Source organism: Mya arenaria, chromosome 16, assembly GCF_026914265.1.
Source record: "Mya arenaria isolate MELC-2E11 chromosome 16, ASM2691426v1".
NCBI lineage: Eukaryota > Metazoa > Mollusca > Bivalvia > Myida > Myidae > Mya > Mya arenaria.
Window position 1 is genome coordinate 4,207,457 of NC_069137.1, and position 19,251 is coordinate 4,226,707.

At 35.9% G+C, this 19,251-nt stretch overlaps 2 protein-coding genes across 3 annotated transcripts in view; both read left to right on the plus strand.

Annotated features, from left to right (window-relative positions):
* The first annotated feature begins 264 nt into the window (after positions 1-264).
* Positions 265-2,534, plus strand: LOC128222373 (uncharacterized). The gene is made up of 2 exons (XM_052931348.1): positions 265-1,091; positions 2,441-2,534. The coding sequence occupies exons 1-2, from the start codon at positions 265-267 to the stop codon at positions 2,532-2,534; spliced, it is 921 nt and encodes a 306-aa protein (XP_052787308.1).
* Positions 2,535-12,814: 10,280 nt separating this feature from the next.
* The window catches only part of LOC128222047 (GRIP1-associated protein 1-like), a 36,575-nt gene continuing 30,138 nt past the window's right edge, over positions 12,815-19,251 (plus strand). For both annotated transcript variants that reach the window (XM_052930803.1, XM_052930804.1), the window contains exon 1: positions 12,815-12,866. The gene's annotated coding sequence lies outside the window, so the exon portion shown is untranslated. The remainder of the gene's footprint in view (positions 12,867-19,251) is intronic.

Consider the following 19,251-nt stretch of genomic DNA (forward strand, 5'->3'; position numbering starts at 1 on the left):
TTGGGATAATGTAACTGGACTTATATATAAAAACTGGAACTAAAGGTACTGTAACTTGAAGTAATAAAAAACGCATTGTTCTAAAAATTTTCACCTGGATATTAATAGCCATTTTATTGTGACCACGACATACATGTGTGATAGCTGTTGTTACATGTAAAAACTTGAATACATCAGTACATAATAGTGTAGAGGATTACAAAGGATTATTTTCTGCGCTCATAGTTCTGGTCGCTCATTAAACTACACTGCGCAACGAAAGTTATGTCTAACCCAAATAGTACATCTACCCTGATTTCTAAGTCGGCGGCCTCCAAAAGGGACTTATCATCACCCATGGACGATGCAGACACCAAAAAGTATAAACTGTCTGAATCAAACACAACAGTACATATTGAAGATACCAGTGGCATCGCCCCTTGTGCACTTTCCAAAGAAGATCTGTTTTATGTCTCAAAGCAAATATCAGCAACATTTCATGATGACATGTCCACTCTGGTTGAGACACTGATATCAAAGTTAGTGCCTCCTCTTGTCAAGAGTATTCATGCTGACTTAACATCACGCATCAATGCTCTGGAATACGAAAATGCAGAACTTAAAAGCAAAGTCTTTAAGCTTGAAAATGAAGCCGATAGAGCTGAACAATATAGTCGGCGAAATTGCTTGCGTGTTGCTGTTGTCGCAGAAACGACTAGCGAAAATACTGACGACATCGTTTTGGGCATATCTAATGCTGTCTCGAGCGGCTTATTGATCGAAGAAATTGACCGCAGCCATCGTGTTGGGCCGGTGCGCAACGATAAAAAGCCGCGCGACATCATCGTGAAGTTCGTCTCGTATCGCTCTAGGCAAAAACTGTACCAGCGTAGATCAGCTCTCAAAAAGTCTAGCGAGCTCTCGTATGTCTACGTCAACGAAGACCTCACCAGAAAACGAAGCTCTCTTCTTTATGAAGCTAGAAGACACGCCAAAACTGGTTCCCTGTCAGGCGCTTGGTCGTCCGACGGGAATGTGCTTATTAAGGACAAGGCAGGCAAAATACATGCTATTAACTGTCCTGATGAACTGTACGCTGCTCTACCTGCAATGTATATGCCTCAGCGGTGCAGAAATAATACACATTTTCGTCATATGACACAGACTTTTTTTTTGTTCTGCTGTATACTTCGATCGTTATTTTGCTCGTCAACTGGCGAGTTCACCTGTACCATATTCATTGTAATCTTGTCTTACTGGCCGTTCTGCATCCGTGATCCTATAATATTAAATTAAACAATTATGTTCAACATATCATTTATCTTTTATTATTATAAAGTGATTGTAATACTGATAAATTATCTTAGTGACGACTGAACAGATAATCCGTTACTACTCTTTGAAAAATAGCAGTGTTATTATGTCACCATATGCTTTTTATAAACTGGTATAACATGCATCGTACTGATTAAATAATAAGCTATTCACTCTAAGCTATGTTTAAATATATAAATTATCGATCTTGATATTTTAATATAGCCTTAAAGATATATTTGGTAATATCCATAAAATATTGAAGATATTGTTACTTGTGTTTAAACATTTGGATTATACCAACATAATATTTTTCATAACTATAATATATATAGTGTAGATAAAGTACTTTTGTTGCCAAATTTTAAGAGAAAACAATACAAGTCCTATTTGTAAGATATTTTATGCACTACTGTTTTGACCAATTCACCATTATCATGTATCGTGGAACATTATATTTTTGTTCCGATTTTCTTTTTACTTCCATTTTTGTTCACTCATTGTGTCTCCAAGATATTACACTTTACTCTGTAAACTGATATGAATTCAGCGACCGCACTGTTGTATACTTCCTTATGCGACTGCGTCTCTTCTGTACACTTGTTTCACATATAACCTAAATATGCCCCTTAAGTTTGTTCATTCCCCTACTCAACAAACCTTTGGCATAGGATCAAGACTTACTCGTCTCTTAACCCTGTTGTTTTCCCTGGTAATATTGTTCAACACCATCTTCGCTTTCTCAGTGCTTGTGAACTTAAAGTCACTAGACACCTGTGGTAAGATATACCGTGGTCTGCAATCCAAGAAGTATGACCTAGCAGGAAGCCGAGTGTTCCAGTGTAATAACACTTTTATTAGGAATTGTATACTCACACTATCCGTATGTACTCTTTGCACCTGGTTGGCAGTACTTCTTAACCAGAGTGGTGACATCCATCCTAATCCAGGCCCTGCAGATCACTCATCACGAGCATCGTTAGATTTGTCCCATAATTTATCCTTGGTTCATTACAATGTCCAAAGCATATTACCATAACTTGACATAATCAAAGCTGAACTTCTAGACTTCGATGTTTTAGCGTTTTCGGAAACTTGGTTATCACAGTCAGTTGACACCAACAATATTCTTCTTCCACATTTTCAGGCTCCTGAACGCAAAGATCGGGCAACCAACAATTATGGAGGTGTTATTTTATATGTCAAGGAAAATATATTTTATAAGAGGAGATTTGATCTAGAAGTTCTGGACACTGAATGCATTTGGATCGAGTTGGCTATTAAACCTAACTTGAAGATGCTTGTTGGATTGTTTTATCGACCCCCAAACACTTCTGCTGTCTTGGATTCACGTATTGAGGAGTCTATTGACACGGCTGTAAACACTGATATTTCTAACATTGTTTTGGTGGGTGATTTTAACTTGAATGCTACTCCATATTGTATCAGTCCTAAAATAGTGTCTTTATGTCAGCAATATGGTCTTACCCAATGCATTGATGAGCCCACTCATTTTACCGAACATTCTTCGTCTATTATTGACCTGGTATTTTTAAAAAATACTAGAAGTTTGCTTCTCTGTGAAGTTGGAGATCCCTTGTTTGATCAACAAGTTCGCTATCACTGTCCCACTTTTGTATTCTTTAAGTTTTGTAAGCCAAAGTTAATTTCTTATCGTCGTCTTGTATGGCTGTATGACCGTGGTGATTACAATACATTTAGAGCACACCTCGAAGATTTTGATTGGGACCTGATTCGCTCCAATGATCTTAATACATGGGTTTCTCGTTTTACTTCTACTATTCTTGATGGTGCCAAGCGCTATATACCTAATCGTATGATCACTATCAGACCTCAAGAACCCAGATGGATTTCATCGGATATCAAGAGGCTCATTCGTCGTCGCAAACGCTTATATAAAGAGGCGAAGAGGTCAAACATACCATATACATGGAGGAAATTTAGAGAGCTACGGAATCTTATTATTTCTAAAATTAGAGAAGCCAAGGCTTTGCATATTGACTCTATCTCTAAATCTCTACTCGAAAAGAAACATTCCAAAGGCTGGTGGTCTACCATTAAACAATTCATGTCCCCTAACTCTGGTTCTCTTTCGATTCCACCTTTAGTTGTTGAATCTGGTATTATTCATAGCAATGCAGATAAGGCTGATGCTTTCAACACTTTTTTCGCCAATCAAACACATCTCACAGAGCCTAACAGTGAACCTGTACCACCGACTTACCATATATCCTCCCTACTATCAACAGTCGGTTTTAGACCCTCGGATATAGAGCCTCTCCTTCGTTCTTTGCCACTAGGGAAAGCTGTAGGTCCAGACACGATTAATAATCGTGTTCTTATTGAACTATCTGCCGTCCTCGCAAAACCACTTAGTGATATTTTCAATTATTCGATGTCTATTCCATCCTTTCCTGATTTCTGGAAGATTGCTAATGTTTGCCCTATCTTTAAGAAGGGTGAGTCTAATCTTGTCGCTAATTATCGACCTGTATCTCTACTTGACTCACTTGGCAAAGTCTTTGAACGTGCAGTCTATAAGCACTTGTTTAACCATATTGTAGACAACAATATATTGACGGATTTTCAGTCTGGCTTCCGACCATGTGATTCAACTGTGAATCAACTATCTTTTATATATAACAGCTTCTGTGAAGCACTTGACAACGGTAAGGAGGTGCGTATCGTATTTTGTGATATAAGTAAAGCCTTCGACCGTGTCTGGCATAGAGGCCTTCGTTCGAAATTGCATGCTATTGGCGTCCGAGATCATTTGCTTCACTGGCTTGGTAGTTACCTACAACACCGCAAACAACGTGTTATACTTCAGAATTCTTCGTCTTCCCTTCGTTACATTAAAGCAGGTGTTCCTCAAGGTTCCATTTTAGGACCCTTGCTCTTTATCATTTATATTAATGACATTGTTCGCGACATCGAAGCTAACATCAGTCTTTTTGCTGATGACACTAGCCTATCTATGGTAGTCGATACCCCTAACAATACTGCTTCTGTTCTTAACTCGGACTTACAGAAGATAAGCCGTTGGGCCGATACTTGGTTAGTCTCCTTTAATCCCCAGAAAACCAACTCAATGATGATTTCCAGGAAACTCCACCGAACCCTACATCCCCCTTTGACTATGCTTAACCATAACATTTCAGAGACTTCCTCCCATAAACACCTCGGTATGTTTCTTTCTAGTGACTGCTCCTGGTCTGCCCATATTGATTATATCAAAGACAAAGCATGGTCCCGTGTTAATATTCTACGTTCGCTCAAGTTTACTCTTGATCGTCTCACCCTTGAGACAATTTATATGACCTTTATCCGACCATTGCTTGAATACGGCGATATTATATTTGACAACTGCACTGCAGGGGAAAAGCAGGAACTTGACAAAATACAACACGAGGCTGCGAGAATCGTCACAGGTGCAACAAAGCTAGTTTCTATTGATAAACTTTACAGTGACCTGAACTGGCAGCCCCTTTCAGTTCGCCGCACCAACCACAAACTTATTTTTATGTTTAAAATCAAATCCAATATTAGTCCTATATACCTTGTTAATCTCATTCCTTTACGCCCAGCCGATCCTAGGTACAATCTTCGAAACTCTTCGGATATTCCACTTATACATTGCAGATCCACACTATACTATAACTCTCTTGTTCCGTCTGCCATTCGTGCTTGGAATACCCTCGATTCAAGTTTCAAGTCCGCTGACTCAATACAAAGTTTTAAAAGGCTGATTAGTAATACTCCTAAGGTTCCTCATTATTTTAACACAGGACCTAGGCGTTTACAAGTCCATCACACTAGGCTTAGGCTAGGCTGTAGTCTACTTAATTATGATCTTTACCGGAAGAATATTGTTTCCTCACAAGCTTGTCTCTGTGGTGTCTCTGAATCTGTCCGCCATTTTATGTTATTTTGTCCCCTTTATACCTCCTACAGAGAGGATATGTTCGAGTCAATAAATTTGCTCGTCCCTGGTACAGCTATCACGCTCGACTTATTGCTAAAGGGTAACGTTCGATTTACTGATCCCGTCAACTCGCAGCTTTTTTCTATTGTTTACTCATACATTGATTCTACCAAGAGGTTTCTTTGAGTACTAACTCTCTAAACAGCTTATGTGTGCGTTGAAATTCATCTAATCTGTTTACTTTGAGACACATCATTCCCACAATCTTCTACTGTTTCTAATGATTTTGTATTATGAGCGCTTAACTCATTTTATCTATATGTTTGACTTACTAAAATATTTACATTTTACTATAGCAATATTCATTTGTAGTACCGCTCAACTTAAAACTTGCTCTATGTTTGATTTATTACAATACTTAAATTTCATAATAGCATTATTCTTCTACATTTATTTTAGACATATTCATCTTCTTGGTAAATATAATAAATGATATTTTGTGCGACAACCTTTTTCTGATTCGTAAAGTATACATGCATACGAAAATGATCTATATAAGCTATGCTTTCGATCAAATTCTTTGTTTTTCATTGATGTAAATATGTTGTCTTGTGTTATTTTCCTCAATAAATATGTTTAAACTAAAGAAATAATATGAAAAGCGTATTCAAGCATCTTACACCCATAGATTCATCTTTTAGCAAGCATACCAAATCATTGTTTGATAATTGTTCAGGTGTATAAAAAGAGCTTTGCAAAATATACGAAATATACGAAATAAGGTATTTAAAAAAGGCATTTAAATTCAAAAACAATATTTCTACAAAATAATTATTAATATAATTGCCAAAGTAACAATCTAAACAACAATGTCAACACTTATTTTAAACCCCAAGTACACTCGTGTTTCACTGAGCATTTAAAGGCGGTAATCCCATCATTTTTTGATGAAGATATATTGGTGCGTGTGTGATCTGTTGGTGGTGTCTGTACTCTTGTGTTTAACTGACCGTTCACAGATGGTAATCCCATCATGTATTGATGAAGCTATATTGACGTGTGTGTGGTCTGTTGGTGGTGTCTGTACACTTGTATTTCACTGACCGTTCACAGGCGGTTATCATATCATTTATTGATGAAGCTATACAGATGCGTGATTGATCTTTTGATGGTGTATGCACACTTGTATTTAACTGACCGTACACAAGCGATAATCCCATCATTTATTGATGAAGCTATATTGACGCGTGTGTGATCTGTTGGTGTTGTCTGTACACTTGTATTTCACTAACCGTTCACAGGCGGTAATCCCATCATTTTTTGATGAAGCTATATTGACGCGTGTGGGACCTGTTGGTGGTGTCTGCATAGTTGTATTTCACTGACCGTTCAAAGGCGATAATCCCATCATTTATTGATGCAGCTATATTGGTGCGTGTATGATCTGTTGGTGGTGTCTGCACACTTGTATTTCACTGACCGTTCACAGGCGGTAATCCCATCATTTATTGATGGAGCTATATTGGTGCGTGTGTGGTCTGTTGGTGGTGTCTGCACACTTGTATTTCACTGACCCTTCACAGGCGGTGATCCCATCTTTTATTGATCACACTATATTGACGCGTATGAGATCTGTTGGTGGTGTCTGCACACTTGCATTTCACTGACCCTTCAAAGGCGATAATCCCATCATTTATTGATGCAGCTATATTGGTGCGTGTGTGGTTTGTTGGTGGTGTCTGTACACTTGTATTTCACTGACCGTTCAAAGGCGGAAATCCCATCATTTATTGATGAAGCTATATTGGTGCGTGTGCTGTCTGTTGGTGGTGTCTGTACACTTGTATTTCACTGACCGTTCACAGGCGGTAACCCTATCATTTATTGATGAAGCTATATTGACGCGTGTGTGATCTGTTGGTTGTTTGCACACTTGTATTTTACTGACCGTTCACAGCCGATAATCCCATCATTTATTGATGAAGCTATATTGGTGCGTGTGTGGTCTGTTGGTGGTGTCTGTACACTTGTGTTTCACTGACCGTTCCCAGGCGGTTATCCCATCATTTATTGATGAAGCTATATTGACGTGTGTGTGATCTGTTGGTGGTGTCTGCACACTTGTATTTCACTGACCGTTCACAGGCGGTAATCCCATCATTTATTGATGAAGCTATATTGCCACTTGTGTGATCTGTTGGTGGTGTCTGCACACTTTTATTTCACTGACCGTTCCCAGGCGGTAATCCCATCATTTATTGATGAAGCTATATTGACGCGTGTGTGATCTGTTGGTGGTGTCTGTACACTTGTATTTCACTGACCGTTCATAGGCGGTAATCCCACCATTTATTGATGAAGCTATATAGACGCGTGTGTGATCTGTTGGCGGTGTCTGCACACTTTTATTTCACTGACCGTTCAAAGGCGGTAGTCCCATCATTTATTGATGATGCTATATTGACGCGTGTGTGATCTGTTGGTGGTGTCTGTACACTTGTATTTCACTGACCGTTCACAGGCGGTTATCCCATCATGTATTGATAAAGCTATATTGACGCGTTTGTAATCTGTTGGTGGTGTCTGTAGACTTGTATTTCACTGACCGTTCAAAGGCGGTAATCCCATCATTTATTGATGCAGCTATATTGGTGCGTGTGTGGTCTGTTGGTGGTGTCTGTCCACTTGTATTTCACTGACCGTTCACAGGCGGTTATCCCATCATTTATTGATGAAACTATATTGACGCGTAAGTGATCTGTTTGTGGTGTCAGTACACTTGTATTCCACTGACCGTTCACAGGCGGTAATCCCATCATTTATTGATGATGCTATATTGATGCTTGTGTGGTCTGTTGGTGACGTCTGTACACTTGTATTTCACTGACCGTTCACAGGCGGTAATCCCATCATGTATTGATGAAGCTATATTGACGCGTTTGTGATCTGTTGGTGGTGTCTGTACACTTGTATTTCACTGTCCGTTCACAGGCGGTTATCACATCATTTATTGATGAAGCTATGTTGACGCGTGTGTGGTTGGTGGTGTCTGCACACTTGTATTTGACTGACCGTGCAAAGGCGGTAATCCCATCATTTATTGATGAAGCTATATTGATGCATGTGTGGTCTGTTTGTGGTGTCTGTACACTTGTATTTCACTGACGGTTCACAGGCGGTAATCCCATCATTTATTGTTGAAGCTATATTGGTGCGTGTGTGGTCTGTTGGTGGTGTCTGTACACTTGTGTTTCACTGACGGTTGACAGGCGGTAACCCTATCATTTATTGATGCGTGTGTGATCTGTTGGTGGTGTCTGTACACTTCTTGTTAAACTAGAACAATAACAGATGATGGGGTATTATTAAATTAATTTTATGCATTAAAGAAGATTGTTTGACCGAAGTAGGACACGAACGCGAGACCCCTTGAGGACTAGACCATAACTCTCTACCAACTTTACTAGCTGGGCACGTTGTTGAGAGTTAACAACTATCGGATATTACACTACTTCCCTTTAAAACATGCTAGGGCTTAACATTTCATATACTTTAATTTGGACGAGGCATCCCCTAAGAGCCATACCATACAATTACCATGTAATCACGACACTGGAAAAGTATATTTGGGTACAAGGATATTTGCCGAACGTGGCACACGAACTGGGGATATCTGAACTACAAAGCAATACTCGAACTAAGCCAGCTACATAAATGGCTGCCTTCCAACTATTGAATACTGCATTCATCTCCTCATTTAAAGTTCGTGGCTTAACCGGCCTATAAACATTAATGGGACCAGAACAATGGGGCCAAAATTCCATTCCTTACCTGGCATTTACAGTACAATTATGTGACCAGTTAGATGCACTTGGTGAGTATAAAGTATGGCCGATGTTTGGCTCGAACCCACGATCCCCGGAGGCCGTGAATGTATGTCAACCATTTGAGCTAGCAGTGCACATGGTCACATTATACATGATCGTTAGCCTACTCACAAAACCTCATGATAATTGCTTAAGCGTAGTGCAAATTCTACAATAGTTTCCATGCCAACTGTGGAGTCGTGCACAAGGGTTGTCCTTACTAACCGGTTACTGCCCGACGTGAATTGTATGGCCATCGTTTTAACAACACGCCTTGAAATTTGGTAAAAACATTGTTATGGTCAATATATGACCGCTTTTAAATATAAGGCCACTGCTTTACAGCGTATACATGGCTTTACGTATTGCTGGTCTTGTATATTTCGCATACAGTTATATTTTGGGAACAGTTTTGTTCCGATATCTTTACCTCAGATTAAGCTGATATTTTTCATATTTGAATATATTTCTATACATGAAGAAAATAATCTATCACGTTTTTTATGAGAAGGATCTAAGGTCATGTATCTTGGTAATAGTTTCATATCAAGCTAAAAGTGAAATCTCATTAATTCGAAACTATGAGTAATAAAATATTAACTTAAAGCTCATTTTACAATTACGCCAAAAATCTTATAAATACAAGGAATACGGCAGAGGCAGTGAGCATATTCAATTTGGAATACCTACTTTTTACTATAACCAGCAATAATATAATGTTATTAATTAGGTGATTTCATATTGGCCTAGTTATTTGTCCGAGGTTAGCAGTATTTGCCTGAGCCCGAAAGGGCGAAGGCAAATACAGCTGACCGAGGACAAATAACTGGGCCAATATGAAATCACCTAATTAATAAGTATTTAATTAATTAACTATTACCGTTTTGGTTAAAACATTCTTATAACTTACTTTTAGTTCACATTGAAGCCGTATTTATCACTTATTCATTCATGGTGTCTGCTTTTCTAGACTTGACTTTGTTGATTTTGACATGCATCCTTATAGTGACATTGCAAATACTTATGAATAAAACACTGTACATTGTAAGGAAGCATGTCTTTTCGTCTTATTTTGTAAATCGTTTGCCAAAACGTCAAATGTTTCACCTTCGTCGTCCATTTTGTCGGCGTACAATATCATAATAGTCGTAAAATCCACCAACGGGTTGGATACAACTGTTATATAAAACCGTACAAAGTGGTTCAATCATTCAATAAGTTTAAGTATTCCAAATAAAAGTTATACGAAGCACAAATTTTTCAAAACAGTCGGAAAACGGAAAACAAAATGGCTACCTTTAAAAAGTAATTTCCAGCATATTTTATATTAGGCGAGTTTCGACAGCCAATGAAAATGGCTCATTTCTCAAATCCTATATTAGGCGAGTTTTGTAGCCAATCAAAACGGAGGGAACTCATATTAGGCGAGTTTTGTTGATATTGGCCGAGTTTGGTCGATATTGAGCGAATTCTGGCATATTTTGTCTTCAATTGTCTGGTATTGATACCGCAATTATCTGTGTATCTCGTCAAATACGTAATAATTGATTAATAAATGCACATATTGTTTGTAGATGATAACGTCATGGACTGTGTATTAAATCGTTTGCGCATACAAGAACTTGGAATGCATACTATCAAAAACGTTTGAAGAGACATTGTAATTGTTTTGTCCCTGGGATTGTATTACTGTGTTTCTGACAAACAGGACAAGATTACAACATATTCCGATATTTCTGTCAACATCGCATCGGGAAAGTGCTGTAGCACGGTCAAAGCTAGCCAGTGAGCCTCTCTTTGCATTGCCGTTGCAGCTAGACACAGAAGGTTACAGAAGGTTTTAGTGAAACTCCAAACTTAAACTTTAAATACACCCAATGAGAAAACGGTAACCTTATTCAATATGGGGCCATTATTATTAAGGCTAAAATGGTGTTATTTAACCTAATTGTAATATTATCTAATGAATGGTATAGAAGTTATTGGTAAAAATTCCAAAATGCCATCCAACTTTAACCTGATACAATGTGCCCTTTAACTTAAACCTTAGTTCTTCAGTTATTCAGGGGTCAAAATTTGTAGTTATGTTATTCTGGAGTTATTTGACCTCATTTGGTAGTGGTCCTTAACAACTGTGTAATGTAAGTTAATTGAATGAAGGTATTGGGGTTATGAGTGAAAATGCAAACTTGCCCTAAACTTTATTCGGATGCCGACGTCCACGCCGACAACGACGCCAGGGTGAATAGTAAAACCTCGTTATTTTTCAAATAGTCGAGCTAAAAACTGAATAAATGATTACGGCAAGTTCGCCTTCTACTCACGATATATTGAATTTGATGTTTCAGTTGTGTTTACTTAAAACGAGTTTTTTTGTGAATACAATGACATATATGAGGTGTAAAACATTATATCGGAAAAAAGAGAAATTTTCGTTTTAAGAGTTAGCAATACAACAAAATTGGAGGACGGCTTTAGGACATACACATTTGACTGCTCGTCAACACTTAATATATAAAACATCAACTCAAGGATTAAGGTTTAAGGTCGTCGCAAGGTTAGCGAAACATTTAAATCATAAATGATTTAACAGTATTTATGTTACAGAAACGCACGTTTTAAAGCTCATTCAATCTCATTGTTCTTTGATTGAACATACACCTGTATGTGTACAGGTCCAGTGGCTTTGTTTTGTATGCAAAGCGTCATCCATGTAGGTGTACATTGTACAAGTTTAAAAGTACAATACCCTTGGGTTAGTAATATGAGAAGCAGCAAGTCTAGAAGTTTAAACTAATATGGCGCAAACACATTGTAAACTTATCGGCACCATTTACATGCACGTAAAGCTGCAGGTACAAGTTCACATGCACGTCAAGTACCATGCAAAAGCTACCCGCACGGAAAGCTACACATGCAAGGTCACGTACAAATCACGATTTATGCAACAGTCACCTGCACGGGAAGCTATACATGCAAGGTCACGTACAAATCACGATTCATGCAACAGTCACCTGCATATGAATCTACACGTACACGTTCATTTGCACGTCACGTTTCATTGAACATTTACCTGCACAATAAGCTACATGTACAAGTTCACGTGCCCGTCACGTTTCATTGAACATTTACCTGCACGGGAGGCTGCACGTACAAGTGCACGTGCATGTCATGTTTCATTGAACATTTACCTGCATGTGAAGCTACACGTTCAAAATAACGTGCACGTCGTATTTCATTCAACGTTTACTTGCACGGGAAGGTACAAGTAAAAGTTCACGTCCACGTCGTGTTTCATGGAAATTTATCTGCACGGGAAGAACAGGTACAAGCTCACCTGCATATCATGTTTAATAGTTTTTTTTTACCTGAACAGGAATCTATAGGTACAAGGTCACGTGCAAACCATGTTTCGAACCCTCTCTAAAACCGAATAAAAACTTCAGTCTCGGCGTCTCGCTGTGTATCTGATTTCAACATCACAAAACCAAACCTTACAAGATGATCGTTACTTTAAGTATTCAGTATACACCAGGTAACATTATAAGCATAACTTCACCTCTATATTCGAACAGATAGGTAAAATAATATCTCAGTGACGTATTAAGTATTAACATTTTACTTGTGTTTACTTTGGCCCTTTTATATAACAAAAATAAATGAGCTTAAAACGTTGCTAAACACGCGATGAAAATGTCGTTTATACAATGAGATTTGCAGTACATCTAATAAACAAGTGCGGATTATATCTCATAGGACGAGTAAGTATAAAATTTAATGTTTCAATTTGAAACTAATTCTAACATAGGCAAAACTTGAACTCAAAATATATACATATAGTTATATAAAACCTTTCTTAACTACACAATTGCTAATAATAATTGAAAGATAAGTATTCTTTTGTATTTTATTGAACCAAATTATGCATTTACTACAGCATAATTTTGTTCATTTATGCAATATGAGCTTCCCCAATATAAACCAGGTGCTACGTTAAAAAGAATACTGACATGCTTGTAAATGTTGATGGAGACAAATCAGTCGATAGAGGATAGTTTATAATGTCGTTAACAAATCTGCGGTATGGAATCATTTTAAAGGAATGTAGATGTTTGCTCTGAAATATCGTTACATTGGTGTAACACGCAGTTAAAAATTGTAGTTTATCGAACACAGACGTAGACTTATGAATCTAAAGTATAAAAATAAAACCCCAACTAGACCAACGGATCAATCATATCAGTGGGCTAGTATTAATGGCAGAATATAAAACTGTATTTGCTTGCAAACTATATGCGTTATGTTTAAAACTCCATGCGACCCTTTTGTATATCAATTCCATATTTCGGTGATATAATGTGACAAGATCCTTCTAATATTTCAAAAGAAAGTTAAGTCAGGTGTTGATCCGAGTATATAATGTTCATAATTATGCAGCGCTTACATTGAAATATGAAGGCAATTATATGTAATGACTACGCGAAACATGCAATCGATCCAGATATTAAATTGTCAAAAAACAAATATCCAAATATATAATTTACTTGTTTTGTCAGATCAAATTATACAGAAGTATAGAAGACCCATCCAGAACAACTTAATGTGAGAAAGGTAACTGCAACTACTGTTTGGGAAGGTTCAAGTATAAGTTCAAGTCAAAGTATAATTTCGCAACACCCTTATTTAAGCAAAACTTTCATTTTCTGATATGTTCTTTAATTTGTCTATGGAGGCATTTGATTCATTGTCAAAAAGGGCTCGTTATTCTTACTATGCAGGATGAAAGAAGGTAGGCAGTTTTCATGGGCTACCCATTATTAAAGTTGATACAAATATCACGCGAGATTATGAATGTAACTGCTCGCAAAATACTGTGAAATAAAAATGCTTGCACATTCGATACACCCATACCACACAATACACCAAATACACTCGTTATTTGGTCTTAAAAAAGAGTTATCATCGCCAGCTGTAAACTGTTTTTTGTGAACTTGGGGTTTAAATGATCTTATATAAATATTTGTTTCAATTCATTATCAAGGTATGATAAGACAGAGATCCAATTATCCCTGAGGTATTTCAATTTCTAAACATGATCATTATCATAACATACTTTGTTCTTGTTTGATAATATTGGTACATATAATATATTATGACGTCTTATTTTAACCATATAAATGCGTACGCATTGAATATCTAGCCATGCTGTATTGAATATTTTAATTCCTAAACTTGAAGCTTGTCTAACAATGTTTTCCGGTTGATTCACTATTATTTATTTCATTTTATGGCTTCGAAATGGAATGAGATACATAGTGTGTACGTACAACTTAGACAATCTTATTCTTATAGCTATTTATCACAATTTACAACAATCTATGCTAAGTTTAGGCTTCATTTTGTCTGTTCCACTATGATAATAGTATCTATGTGGTTATCTTTGAAATTGTGAGAGGCACATAGTGTTTAAAACAAACCCTTGAAAAAATAATTTTAAAACATTGCCATTTCGTCATGTTTTCTTAGTCACTCTGCTTGTCCTATTTATTATATTTATTTTTTGTCACTATTTTAATATTATCGATTTCTTTTCATTTGAAATTGTATCAGCTATATAGTGTTTATATGTACCATTGAAATATTAATTCTTGAACTTGCCCATTCGTAAGTTTTATTATTTACTATGCTTATCTCATTTATAAGCTTGTGAATGCCTCTATGATAATACTATGTATCTGTGTTCTTTTGAAATGGTATGTGATACATGGTGTTTCCGTGAACCATTGGAAATTGATTTCTTAAACTTGTTTAGTTATCAAATTTCTGTCTCACTATGCTTCTCTTATTTTTTACTTTGGGTGTTTTATTGTTTATTATTTGCTTTTAAAATGGCATAAGATACATCGTGTTTACACGAACAATTGATAATTTAACTCTTAAACTTACCCATTTATCATATTTTTCTCATCCATTATGCTAAATTGATTTATGCTCTGCCGTTTCCCAATATGATAATGATTACCATTTATTGTGTCTTTTTACTTTATCTAGGCTTCTTACTACCCTTAAGATTTATCTAGTTTCTTATTTTCGATAACAACTTAAGTTTGGTATAATAATCAATTTTGTTCAAAGCTTAATCACGTTAATATAATAATGTACAGTCTGATCACTGTTTTGACAAACATCATTTTTATGATATTTCTCTATTATTTTATAACTAATTTGTTTAATCAAGATTATTCCGCTTCAGTGCTTTTTTATGACATAGTGAATTTTGGCAAATGTCTTCTCCTATTTGTTTCTATCTTTGTTAACCTCAAAACTACAAGAGTATCTGAGCATGTGAAATGCTCAAACATACGTAAGAAATATCATTGCACACGAACAATAGCGTTTAACAGAAATGCTTGCTTTATTAATCATTGTTTTTCTGTAGTATTAACCTGTATCATTTGTACCTGGATGTCAATTATTTTGACCCAAAGTGGTTATCTGCATCCTAACCCAGGACCCGCGAACTCAACATTTCGACCATCATTTGACTAATCGCACAATCTCTCTTAAATCCAATATAATGTCAAATGCTTATTTCCCAAATAATACATCATTCAAGCGGAACTCATAGACTTTGATTTTTTTAAGATAGTTTTTATTATAGCCATGTCGGTGTTATATTGTATGTTAAGGAATCTTATTGTATAAGATAAAAAAAGCTGATTGGCACATTTTATCGACCTCCAAACACAAATGCTCCCCACGATCTGCGCTTTGAAAATTCAATCGACATTGCATATAATCTGGTTTATCAAATATCGTACTTGTTGATTACTTTAACCTTAATGCCTCTCCTCCAACTGCTAGTCCCAAAATTTTGATATTGAGTCAACAGTATGGTGATGTATTGATAAGCCAACTAATATTACAGAAAGCTCATCGTTTATACTTGACTTGATAACACTAGATGCTTACTAGTTCTTACTTAATAAAGATGGTGATCCCTTGTTCGACAACCAAGTCCGATTTCTATGCGCAACGTTTTTTTTCTCAAATTTATAAACCTAAGTTTGTGTCCTGTCCTCGTTTACTCTGGCTCTTCTACCAAGGTGATCTCAGAATAGATTTTACAAACATCGATTGGGATTCTATTGGCACGAATGACCTTAATTCCTGGGTTTCTTCACTCACTTCTCACATCCTTGTAGGTTCTGAGATACTCAATCCTAACAAAACAGTAACTTTAAGTCCTCAGTAACCAAGATGGATCACTTCAGGGATCCAGTTACTTATTCGTAAAAGTTTGTACAGGGCATCTAAACATCATAACCTTTCCTCTGTTTGGAATCAGTTTTAAGAATTAAGAAACACTACCGTTTCAAAAATAAGAGACGTTAAAATGGCATACATTGAAACTATCTCTAAGTCACCTCTCGAAAAGAACAATTCAAAGGAGTGGTGGTCTTTTGTCAAACAAGTCATGTCTTCGAGTTCCAGTTTACGTTCAATTCCTCCCCTACTTGTCAATTCTGAAATCATACATTCAAATAAAGCAAAGGCGAATGCACTGAACACTTTTTTAACAACCCAAACATTTCTTGAGGAACCAAATACAGAACCATTTCCACCAACATACAACATTTCCCCAATTCTCTCAATGGTACAGTTTAACCACTCTGATATCGAACCTCTACTACGTTCTCTGCCACTTGGAAAGGCTTTCTGGCCAGATACGATAAATAATAGAATCATGCTCATTTGTCCTCTATTAAACATCAATAGAACACTTATGCTTACAACAATACACTCTCTGGTTCCTGGAACAACTATCACCTTAGGTTTACTCTTGAATGGTTACCTGCGATTTTCTGATAGTAATGATTGTCAATTATTTTCATCAGTACATTCTCACTTTGATCCTAGTAAAATGTTTCGCTGAGTTCAATTTTATTTACTGATTTACATGTGACTCAACATTCATCTGTTTACTGTAAGAAACAGACACATTTTCGATCAAATGATCCTATAATATATATTATAAATTTCATGGATCGTCATATATGTTTTTCCATGAAGACATCAATACATGTGTTTAGTTTCTTTTCTATATATAAGCATGTATATCGTCTTTTGAATCATTATTAAATGCACTTATCCCTAAAAGGACAACCATATTAGTATATTCAACTGCTTTCTACAGAAGAAGATGATCTTTATACGCTTTTACCTTCCGGTCGAGTTCTTAGATATATGTAATTAAATATGTGTTGTCACTTGTATATCTTCATGAAATAAATATGTTTAAACCAAAGCTCTGGCCAAATTTAACTTTGGTTTCAATGATTATTTCTGAACTGTATACTTTAAATTTGTTGTTGATCATACTATTATACGAACTGAAGTAAACACGCGTGTTATTGCTACTTTGGGTAGAATATATGTAATAACAGTGCAATAATGTGTTTTATAAATGTTTTGTGACCTACTAATTATATCACACTTTGTAGGAGTTAAAGAACTAACATATAGCAGAAGTACCTCTGACATTTGCACAAACGTATAAAATTTCTATACAATAGTACTGTTTCAGTATGTTTACCAGATGAAAAGATAAATAATCTACTAAATAAACATATACATATTTTTTGGGGAAGTAATTGAAGATATTGCAACAGTAAAACTGTTTGACCATATCCATTTTACATCATACGTCTGTACCATTTAAATCTTGATGAGGTATCATATATAACATAAATGTATCCAAATTTGAACGAAACATTTTTTTCAGTTTGTATTTGTCGATAAATAAAGCACATTCTCTAGCTTTAGGAGTCTGTACAACACTTGCCAAAACAAGTCAATGTATTTCTTAAAATACAAGAAACTATTTACCTATACATCTAGTTCAAATTCAACTGTGAATTAATAAGAATAATTGCGTCCGTCTGTTAATTTATTAAGTTTTAAAACTTGAATTGCTATACATTACAATCTTAAACCTATTTTGTGACAATAATGAGTTGTCAAATAAACTTATAAGGTTTAGTATTAAACAATTGTCGTACGGAGATTATCGGGTGTATTCGTTCAAGATCAATTCTATTTGATAGCCTCTTTGTTCTTTACCTAAACAATTACAGTAACAAATATTCAACTCATGAAGAGTATATCAGTATTATCTTGATCGATGTGCGTTATCAATTATTTGTAAACCGATATAGCTATCATTTATGAATTACTTCTAAAGAATTATTGGTAAGTAAATATATTAACAATACATTGTCTCGGCTTTTTCATGAAATGTGTCATATCAATTAAACAGCGTAATAAGTAAATCCTTCCTCTTTGAACGTTTTAAACAGAGCTAACGTTTTGTTATGACATTGCAGTCTGTCTATTCCAAGAAATATCTGTCGCCTACGACATATATTCATTTACGTTTGTCTTGTACAAGTTTTGAATTTAAACGTAAATTTTTGTTTAGGTTTTGGAATTCCCATGCCACTTTTGAATTGTGGAATGGCATAGAACAGATGACCTATGTTCAAATGTTGTCTTTAATGTATGAGATTTTGTAAAGCGTTACTAACGCGAAAGGGATATTCAGTAACGTGATGGTACAGGAAATAAAATATAAGGCACACTTCGAATTTGCACAAACTAGAAATTATAATGAAGCTTTTGCACTTCGAAAAGATGAATTGCATTTTTGTATGGAAATTAAAATAGTTATAAAGCATGTAATTCATACTTGATTACCCTTTCATGCACCTGCTATTGACCCGTGTTCCGGATACCAGGTGATAAACGCCATACTCCAATAACAGAATACATTGGTTTTGAATTCGATTTTAAAATAAGTAAAAAACTTATCGACTTACACTAATAGTTTTTCAACAAATCAATCGTAAGTTTAAAGCATTTACTCATATAATTCATAACAGTTTATCAAAACCACTATTCAAACGATATTTGTTTTGTTCAGTCTGATCACTTGTGAAATATCTGACACTTACCATAACTCTGTAGTAATTTATTAAATAATGTTCGATCATAAACTGAACTTTGCCAAATGATCACTTGTGAAGTTATAATCTATCTTAAACTGAACCTTGCCCGATGATCTCATGTTAAATAAGGTAGAACAAT

Excerpts from the sequence above, each read along its gene's own strand:
- LOC128222373 (XM_052931348.1), top strand. The coding sequence starts at position 265 with ATGTCTAACCCAAATAGTACATCTACCCTGATTTCTAAGTCGGCGGCC. Across the intron at positions 1,092-2,440 it reads TACGCTGCTCTACCTGCAAT|GCTCCTGAACGCAAAGATCG; the intron begins GTATATGCCTCA and ends CCACATTTTCAG.